At 39.1% G+C, this 10,554-nt stretch overlaps 1 protein-coding gene across 1 annotated transcript; it reads left to right on the top strand.

Annotated features, from left to right (window-relative positions):
• Window positions 1–5,492: 5,492 nt before the first annotated feature.
• Window positions 5,493–6,667, top strand: LOC101642335 (olfactory receptor 6C2-like). Its single transcript, XM_004700847.2, has 2 exons — window positions 5,493–5,517; window positions 5,709–6,667. Exons 1-2 carry the CDS (start codon window positions 5,493–5,495, stop codon window positions 6,665–6,667), a joined length of 984 nt encoding a protein of 327 aa, XP_004700904.2.
• The last annotated feature ends 3,887 nt before the right edge of the window (window positions 6,668–10,554 follow it).

Raw genomic sequence — 10,554 nt, 5'->3', positions numbered from 1 at the left:
AATAAAATGATTTATAGGGAAAAAGGCTTACTGCTAAGAATAGCAGTTTATTAAAGAGAAAATAAAAAGACACTATATGAAAGAAAAAATAACTCCTACAAAAAACAAACTACAAAACTATCATCCTCTAATAAATGTATCTTGATGATACAAATAAAATACAAATAATTTAGTTAGGACACTTGACAGATACTTAGATATGAAAGATAAAAATGTCATAAGTATGGTAATAAATGTAAAATCTTGACCAAATTAATAAGTTGGTAGGGAAGAAAATTCTGACCATAAAATGAAGTATAATATAAAATGGTCCTGTTTTTGAAATCAACCACTTTGCTTTAATGATGTTCAATTTGTAACAATGAAAATACATCCTGTATATCAAATATTGCAGTTATAAAGTAGCAACGAAAATAATTTTATGGTTGGGGTCTCCACAACATGAGGAACTGTATTAAAGGGTTGTGGCATTAGGAAGGTTGAAAACCAGTCTTAGCTAGTTATGAAAAAGTGTATCCTAGAGTGTCCAAGTGGGCCCAACATAATGAACTTAGGCTCTTTGCTACACAGTATGTAAACAAGTTTAGAAATAAAGCAGTCTAACGGTAAAGTTAATTCTGAGTGTAACATAAAATGAATCATATGAATGAGCAAAACAAACAGGAAGCCAAGAAGTACCTGGAACCCAGAGGAGAAGCTATTACCTGTCACAGGAAGTGGTATAACCCAAACCTTTTGCCATAGAGTTGATTGCAACTTATGGCAACTTCATGTGTTACAGAGTAAAACTGAACTCCATAGGGCTTTCTTAGCTATACTACCACCCCTCACTAATCCAAATGGTCAGGTTCCGAAGAACAGGTGTTAAATGGATATTGGTGCTCTATAAAAATATAGGTGACCACATCAGATCACAGGATAAAGGATAACTACATCCTTTATTTTGAAAGTACCATGGACTGCTAAAAGGGCAAAACAATCTGTCTTGGAGGTTGGACAGGGTGCTCCTTGGAGGCAAGGATGGCAAGACTTTGTCTTCCATACTTTGGCCGTGTTGCTGGACAGACCAGTCTCTGGAGAAACACATCATGCGTGGTGGAGTAGGGGGACGTCCTCAAGGAGCTGGATTGACTCTGCACTGCAACCGTGGGCTCAAGCAAGGGGACAATCGTGAGGACAATGCAGGACCACAGCACTGGTCCATTCTTTTGTGCAGAGTGTACGGTTGCTATGGGTCAGAGCCAACAGTACATCACGACATAGCTGACAAATTATAACTTCACATAGCTGTCAAATTACATCATTACATACCATCCACACAGTACACCGAGCATTGGGCCGGGCAAGTTGGCACATATCCTGAATCATCATAGCCTAACATGTCAGCATTCATTGCTACTAGAAGTACCTCATTAGTGGGCAAAATAATCATAGGAGACTTTTAAGATTGTTACAAATGATATGAGCCTTGGTGGCATAGTGGTTACACATTGGGCTGCTAATAGCAAGCTCAGCAGTTCAAAATCACAAACCTCTCCACAGGAGAAAGACAGGGCCTTTCTACTCCCATAAACAGATACAGCCTTGGAAACATACAGGGGCACGTATACCTTGTCCTATAGGGTCACGGTAAGCTGATATTGACTTGATAGCAGGGAGTTTGGTTTTTTGGGAAATGTCATATCACAAGACAGTCAGTGAGGTGCAATCCTTTGGGACTTACATGTGTACCAGGCTGTGTTCAAACATTCAACTCTCACTTTGTCTTCACCTGTTAACCTGTTGTGCCACACAGGAACTTGGGAGATGGTATGATTTCACCTAAATTCACCATCCCTCGGGGAACCATGGACAAGTTATTCCCTGGACCCCACAAAGAACCCCTCAAGTAATGAGAGTGAAGAGAGACCACTCTTGTGATTGGTCACCTGGCACTCATTGCACACCTGACCTGCTTCTGATTCTATTGTTGCCTCTTCTTGTCTCCAAAGCCAGTCCCAAATGATGGATTGTTTTGTTGTTGTTGTTCTCATAAAGTTCATTACACTATAGACTAATTAGTAACTTGTGAACCTATGATCCCAAGAGGTCTATTTATATTTAAACAGATGACATCTACATACCTGGTAAGGACCAAACAGATATAATTTATACCATTCTTGTTAATATAGAATTTGCAGGGCAACCTGGCTTCCTACACGGAGGTCAGGAAATTGGCTCTCCTAAAACCAAAGAGAGTCCTTAACTATCACAACAGTAAAACAAAATAGCTGAGAATTTCCCCTAGAATTAAAGTCAGAAGAGACCCTTTACTTGGGAGCTTTATTGATTTGTTGAGAAACTTGGGAAATTTTTCTGGGAAGCTGTGAGCAATGAGAATCTAAGAGGCCTCTGCCCACTCACAGACTTGCCAGGAAATATGAAAGTGCGTGGGAATGCACATAATTATAGTACACATCTGCATTAGCAAACCCCTGCTCGGCTTTGCGTGATCCTGAGGATATTTGTGGCTAAGATACCCACAGAAGCCATGAACAGCAATCAGAAAGGTGAGTAGGATTTGCTTAGTCACGTCAGTTGTTCACCATCCAAAACCCAACTAGTTCAAAGTTACATTATATGTTTCAAAGCCAAGGTCCTAAATAATGAAGAATAATATTTCACAATAAGACTCAATGGTTATTTTTCAAATTCTTCTCTAACATGTGACACTTGAATTTTAATCAGACTTCAGAAAGCTGCCCTTGGAAGCTCTAAAGAGAGGACAGTACAATTTTTTGAGAAATAAAGGAGTCTACTAGATATGAGACCCTGTAAAAGTGTTTTTATCCCCCCAATATCCAGCAAAAAAATCTCCTAAATATCTGTTGTTTGCTATGTTACTTCAATAGCCACTATTAGAGATAAACTTCTGTAAAATGAGAAATAGCATAAATTATTCAGAAAGGAATAAAATATTTTGTTCTCAGGAACACAGCAATAGATCAATGAACTTCTATTTACTAATCTATTTGTGTTTACCCATTATGTTCCTGAGGAGACTAGGACACTAACAGATTCTTAATTTTTGTAAAGACAGAAGCTAGAATATTATTGATCCACTAGGCCAGTTTGAGGAGAGTTTGGTCAGTTCCATATGAAGGCATTTTGAACCTGTGTCAGAAGCAAGAAAAGGTGAAAGCCTTCTCAACTTCAACATCTGGCCTGGTATGAACATTCTGACTGGTTTTTCTGTCCCTGCAATGGAAGCAGCTAATATATTAGCCATTTATTGTGTACCCAAGTTGTAGCCTTGTCCATAAATCCAGAATCAAAGGGTTCTGATTTGTGATCTTACACATGCTAGAAATGGACACTGCATCCTCAGTAGTAAGGAAAGAGCTATATTTCTCTAAGCTCAAGGGAAATAGATCTCAAGATTATTGTGGGAAACATGCTGAAACAAACAAGAGGAAACCATTCATGTTCCGAACTAATTGAAGTCTCCTGGGAAGATCTTGTTCCATCCCAATAAAAAGAAAAATTGGGAGCTATAGAGACAGTGGCTGAAAATGGGAAACAGTTCAGTCACTAAAAAAGCAATTAATTATTGTTCTAAAATGATAACTGTTGGTCGATAATAGCCCCTCACTCAGAAACCCAAAAGCTTTGGGCACTGATTCATGTAATATTACAGTTACTGGAATTCCTCCTTTGATTTTGTCCCTAAGGAGACTAGTAACTGCTGGCTCTCTGGCTTTATCTTCAAATTAATGGTATCGTCTACAATAATCTTTACAGTCCTTTAAATCTGTCAGCATATATTATTCTCTTCAGTCCTTGGTAATTTTATTCATAGAGAGTTGATTACATTGTTTTTCTAGTTCCTTTATAATCGTTCAAAGAGAAAAATCCTGAGAAACAAGAACAGGGCATGAAGGACACTGCTGGTAAGTCAGTGCAGAGACGTGAAGGGAAGTAGTCCTACGGAGAACAAGTCAATGGATGAAGAGAGCCCAGCGGTAAGCTCAGAAAGAATATGAAGGAGACAGTTACTGTGTAAATGGGAATGGATTGTCCCAAAGAGCCATGTTTGAATTAAGAGATTTGGTCAGGTAACCACATAATAAGCTACAAAAGATATAGATTTTAAATATAAAAGATATTCTGAAAAAAACATAAGCCACTGCTATGATATGTACTTGAATAACAGTGTTCAGGTGACAAACTTCGATTATGTACAACTGCTACCTGTTCTTTAATATTATGCAAGAGTGTCTTCACTTTGAACTAAAAAAAATGAAAAACCCTTGCTCATAACAAATTCTTCATGGCAATCACTTTTACTGGATGTGCATACAGCCCTTAACTCATTACAAAAAACTTTAAGTATTTTTTTACATTGATTAAGCTAAATAAGAACCATATGCACTTGTTATAATTCACCTACAAATTCCACATAAAGACTTCAAGACACCATAAGGAAAGGCTCTTCTTTGAAACCTGAGACTGCCTGCACATGAATGATAGGCAGATCCATCCACAAAACATTATATTTTTAGAACTTACAAGGACTTTCTACTTTTATATTTAACTTTGAGGGCAGTAGAAACCTTTTAATATGTACGTTGACCGTAATACAGGATTCCCAACTCTAGGGTCAAGGGAAGAGAATGACCATGAAGCCTCCATTCACACAGAGAGGCAGCAACAAACTCTGGCCCTGGAAGAAGAAATAGGATAATTAAATGAAATGCCTTTCTTATTTATGCAGTGCCAGGTATGAACCTAAGTGCTTGAAAGGAAATAGATTTTTATTCTTCCTAAGAACACATGAAGAATATATGACTATTGTTCTTATTTCACAAGCCAGGAAATACCTCACCCCCACCAGCATGCAGACAATATAGGGCCCTGTGGGTTTCTGAGGCTGTAAATCTTTATGGAAGTAGAAAGCCTCAGCTTCTTCACAAGGACTATCTGGTGTTTTCAAAGTGCTGGCCTTGCGGTTAGCAGCCGAACTTGTCCCCCGGTCTTGCCACCAGTGGAACAAAAAGCCTCATTTTTATAGGAGCAAAAAATTCAGAGCAGACTCATGGCCAGGTGTCAGTTAGCCTTAGCCAAACTCCTAGGTGGTAGGAATGGTTACAAGCTTGTCTGCTAACCAGAATATCGGAGGAAGTAGAGGCTGCGAACAGAATCATGTAACTTCACAACTTAAACTAGAGTCTGCTGTGTTTACATTGTAAATCTTGCACATATTTTACCCACTGTTTTTCAGTCCATTAACACAGCTAATGTAAAACTATGTTAATCAAAGTTAATTCAGTTAAATAAGAAAAAGAAAAAAAGGTAAACCGGTTTAGATGGAAAAAATAAAACCATCTTTGTTCACGGGTGATATGATTGTACTAAGTAACTTGATTTTCATGGGATTGTTAAGCTAAGAATCTCTTATCAGTAAATTAATATTACATCAATATTGTAATAAAAACATTTAATCACCCTTCTGAATGATCTACAGTATAATGCTCGGCAGTGGTAGTTAAATAGCATTGCCAATTAACTACCAGTTATCCACCACTTCAGGAACATAATGGATTGATAGGTGCCAAATGAAAACATAAAATAAATTCTTAGTTACCATTTTCACTCCACCCCACTCTTGGAACTCCTATTGGTCTTCCCATTCTCACATCTGATTTCTCTTATTTCTACACACAGACCAGACCATTGTCGGGAGTCAGTGATGAAAAATTATACCGCAATAACTACATTCATCTTGGTGGGACTAACAGATGACCCAATTCTAACGATTCTGCTTTTCATCTTTTTGTTCCTAACCTACGTATTGAGTGTTGTGGGAAATCTGACCATCATCACGCTGACCTTGGTGGATTCCCACCTTAAAACACCTATGTATTTTTTCCTCCGGAATTTTTCAATCTTAGAATTCTCTTTTACAACTGTCTGCATTCCCAGATTCCTCTACACGATGGCATCTGGGGACAATACTGTTACATACAATGCGTGTGCCACTCAATTGTTTTTTGTGGTTATCCTGGGGACAACTGAGTTTTTTCTCCTGACTGCCATGTCCTATGACCGCTATGTGGCCATCTGCAAGCCTCTGCACTACACAACCATCATGAACCACAGCGTCTGCCTGAGGCTCCTGATTGGCTGTTGCTTGATTTCCCTCATCATTGTGCTCCCTCCGTTTGGCATGGGTTTCAATCTAGAGTTCTGCAACTCCAATGTCATCGACCACTTTGGCTGTGATGCTGCTCCCATTCTGAAGATCACCTGCTCCGACACAGAGCTTTTAGAGCGGTTTGTCTTGATTCTGGCTGTGTTGACCCTCCTTTTCACCTTGGTGTGTGTGATTATGTCCTACACATACATCATCAAAACTATTCTCCGATTCCCTTCCGTCCAGCAACGGAAGAAGGCTTTCTCTACCTGCTCGTCCCATATCATTGTGGTCTCTATCACTTATGGAAGCTGCATATTCATCTACGTTAAACCATCTGCCAAAGAAGGAGTAGCTATTAATAAGGTGGTATCTGTGCTTACCACCTCAGTTGCCCCGGTAATGAATCCTTTCATTTATACTCTGCGGAACAAACAAGTGGTCCAAGCTTTTAAAGACTTGTTAAAAAGGTTTGCATCTATCACCAAGAACTAAAGGACTTATGAGAGCAACTTGACACGTTATAGAAGAACTCTTTAGTTTTATTTCACGAAGACGCTGTCAAGTTGATTCCAACTGACCACTACCCTGAAGGACCGAGTAAGACTGTCCCGTGGGTTTGTCAGACTGTAATGTTTGCAGCAGCAGGCTGATACGTTGTTCTCCTGCAAAGTTCCTAGTGGGTAATCTTTTGTTCAGCAGCAGTTTTTAAGTGCCATGCCGCCAAGGTTCCTTAAATTCCACATTGGTGCTCTTCTACCTGAATCGAGAGCCAAGTGTCCCCAAGAGAACAGTGATGATGATCTATGCATGCAAGAAAAAGGGAAAAACAAAACAATTACCATCAAGTCAATTCTAAATCCTTGCAAACTCGTGTGTCAGAGTAGAATTGTGTTTCATGGGGTTTTCAATGGTTGATTTTTTTTTTTTTTTAGTAAATCAGGACTTTTTTCCAGTGTGCTCTTCAAAAACCAAAACTCACTGCCATGAGTCGATACCAACTCATGGCGACCTTATAGGACAGGGTAGAACTTCCCCTGTGAGTTTCTGAGACTAACATTTACAGGGGTAGAAAGCTTTGTCCCACATAGATCACAAGTGGGGAAAAGGAGAATCCAATGGAGGAAAGAGTGCGCTGCAGGAATACAAATGGTAAATACAAGTACAGAAAATGTTTCGATCTCATTTGTACTGAAGGAAAAAATAAATTAAGTTAAAACCACATGTATCCCTCTCTATATCACTCAGATTGTTATCCACTGAGAGTCTGAGAATACCAAGTGGGTGGAAAGGATATGAAATAAAGACATTGGACAGTCCAGAAAGTATGATACTATAAATAACTCAGTCACTTTGAAATCACTTAGAATTCAGTCACTCTACCTTTGGTAGGTAGAGCTAGCAAAGTTCTACCTATCCAGTAACACAGAAAGTCTACTCCTAGATATATTTCCTATAGGAAATGTTATCTGTGTGAGTGGTATAGCTGCATATTTCATAATGTTCCAAAATCAGGGGGATATTTGTATCAACTGAATGGGTGAATAAGTATAGTATTAATAAATGGAATACTACAATTAAAATGGGTATCCCAGGACTACATGCAACAACTTGGGTGAATAGTAAACATAAAAGTGAACAACTGAAGCAAGACAAAAAAGAATGCATTCAATAGAATTCCATTTTTGTAGAGTTCAAAAACATGCACCCCAAACTTCATTATGTAAGGATCCATACCTAAGTGCAAACATATAAGTAATTGAATTTATTGAAATAGTTTAATGTGTAAATGGAAATAAAAATAAAACCAAGCTCAAAAGATTGTTGGGATGATTAAATAAGGTAATGTCTGTAACAGACTCAGTCATGGTTTAAAAATAAGCAAAAATCACTTAATATGTTATCAGTACATATGTTTTCTACTTCTTGGAGAATGATCTTTTATTTTTGTAATGCTGTGTGATGAACAAGAAGAAAGGAGTGGACAGAAAATAATAGTTAATTAAGCCATATTTGTTTGTCTGTTGAGGTGGGTGGTACATGAATAGTTTGAGAAGTGGCTTGACATCAGATAAATTACAAGTAATGTCTCTGGCCACCAATCTTCTTACAAATAAAAAACTTCTATTGGTGTTGATATTTGAAAAACCATTTAAGAAATATTTTCAAGATGCGATACTTGTGAATGAGTCTCAAATTGCGTCAAATTATCATCAAAGCCCTCACACCATTGCACTCCACTCTCTTCTGACTCTCAGATTGTGATGATTATCCCATTGCACCTTCCACTTGGTCCCTCTGGAACTACTTGCCTCAGACAGACATCCACTAGTGGTTTGCAAAGCTGCCCACACTTGAGGCTCATTATCACCTTCTGAACTTTGGTACACAGGGCATATTTCACTTCTGGAAATTAGTCCCCAGTGCCTGCTCTAGAGGGAGCAGATAAAGTTAGGGTTATGCTAGCCCAAATTAAAAATATATGCAAGGAAATCCATCTTCTTTAAAGACATCAATATAATTTAAAGACATGTCTTTAAAGACATCAGCATAATTTGTTGTCCATTACAAAACATAAGATATTCTCAGTCAATCAAATCCTTTTCTTTTAAGCCTATCAGTGCTATTTTGTTACAGTTTTTGTGCTCCTTTTTTTAGTACTCTTAAATAGACTCTTTCCTTCCAGAATTTATATCTGTATCAACAGAAAAATTAAATCACCCACTTCTTATTTAGCTCAACTTTACGAAGTTGAGAATCTTCATGAAAGTCCATGGCAGGATGTGGTCAAGTAAATGTGTACAAATTTTTTTTTTCTTTTTTCTTCCTATTTGGAGACTCTCATGTGACATCTGACCTTTGATTCACTTCTTAGGACTAATAAAGTAGACAGCCACTGCAGTCATTCAGATGGATAAGGATAGAAGGATTAATTTCCACTTTTCAAAATCACCATTGTGGTCATGCTATAGACTGTGAAATCAATAGGGTGACTGCCTCAGATTACTGCTCTGAGAGCTTGCAGGCACAGGCAGAATCTCGAACAGAGCATCAAAGCTGAGTATCAGGGCAGCTAGAATTATTAATTCAGACTACTAAAAAGCAAAGAATCCTGAAGAGAAAGAAACCTAGAGATCAGAAGACAGTCTCTTGAAATATTCAACTGAGTACTGATAAGTATATGCATGTGATAAAGCTACCTGAGAAAGGAGGTTATGGATTGAATTGTGTCCCCCAAGCTCCTAAAAAAAGTATGCTGAAATCCTAACTCCAGGTATCTGTAAGGCTGATCTCATTTAAACAATTGGCAATGGGGTAGGGGGAGGTGGTGTCAGGGCACTAACCAATCGAATGGCAGGTATTGTTTATCTCTCTACAGGAAAGGGAGAGCAAGAATAGACCTCATTCTAGTGTGCCAATCCTTGAGGGTGATGTTCCTGCTTGGAGCAGCTCATTCCCAGAAGTGACTGCAGGAGCGGCCTCAGCCTGAGACATGATCTCCTGTCCCTAGATGACAGTGCTGCAGAGAACAGCCCTGAAGATACACCTTGGGGAGAGAGGCTGGTCTGACACGCACACATGGAGCAAATCAGGAAGGGAGTGCAACAGACCAGTCATGGGAGCGAATCCATGAAGTCCCTGAAAAATCATCATTGTAGACTTCTGACTCAGGGCCATCTGAACTGGTTGGGGATTACTCACAAGGGGGCCACATTGAAAGTCTAAGAGTGTAACTGGGAGGTGTGGGGGGCACTAGACTGCTCTACCCCTGAATGCAGGAAAAGCAATGAAGACTTTTACTATGCTTGCCTTTCAGCTGTGGACTAGAAGGATGTAGGAGTTGTTAGGGAAGCGGGACCTGGGATATGTAACCCTGAAAGAAATGGGGACTGGACCGATGGTTTATAACACGTCCTGCTCTCTATTTAACAGAAAGATGTTCATCTGCTCTTTGTCAGGATCCCGGGTAGACTTGTGACTATCAGTTTTGTTTTGATTTGGGTGCTTACCTATACAAGATAGGCAGGATAGGCAAACTGATGGAGACAGCTACTGGACCAAAGGTCCCTAGGGTACATGGAAGGGGAGATGGAAGGGAGATGAATTGGGAGCCAACAATGACAGTACAGGGAAGCAATATATGTTCTCAAATTGATAGCGAGGAGGGTAGTTTTCTGGTTGTGTTTGATCAATCGAGTTGTATCTAAGAGGAATTACTGAGAAGTGAATGATTGAAACATAATAGTGGGGTGGGGGTGGCGGGAGAGGCAATTTAAAAAACTGTGTGTGTCCACATGGAAGAAGCACACCAGCCTATGCAACCACGAGGTGTCGAAGGGATCAGGTGTAAGGCATCATCAGAACAAAAAATCTTACCATAG

Source organism: Echinops telfairi, unplaced genomic scaffold, assembly GCF_000313985.2.
Source record: "Echinops telfairi isolate 266 unplaced genomic scaffold, ASM31398v2 ScPeMD7_2;HRSCAF=8, whole genome shotgun sequence".
NCBI lineage: Eukaryota > Metazoa > Chordata > Mammalia > Afrosoricida > Tenrecidae > Echinops > Echinops telfairi.
Note: the sequence above shows the minus strand (reverse complement) of the source record. Positions and strands in the feature narration are given on the sequence as shown.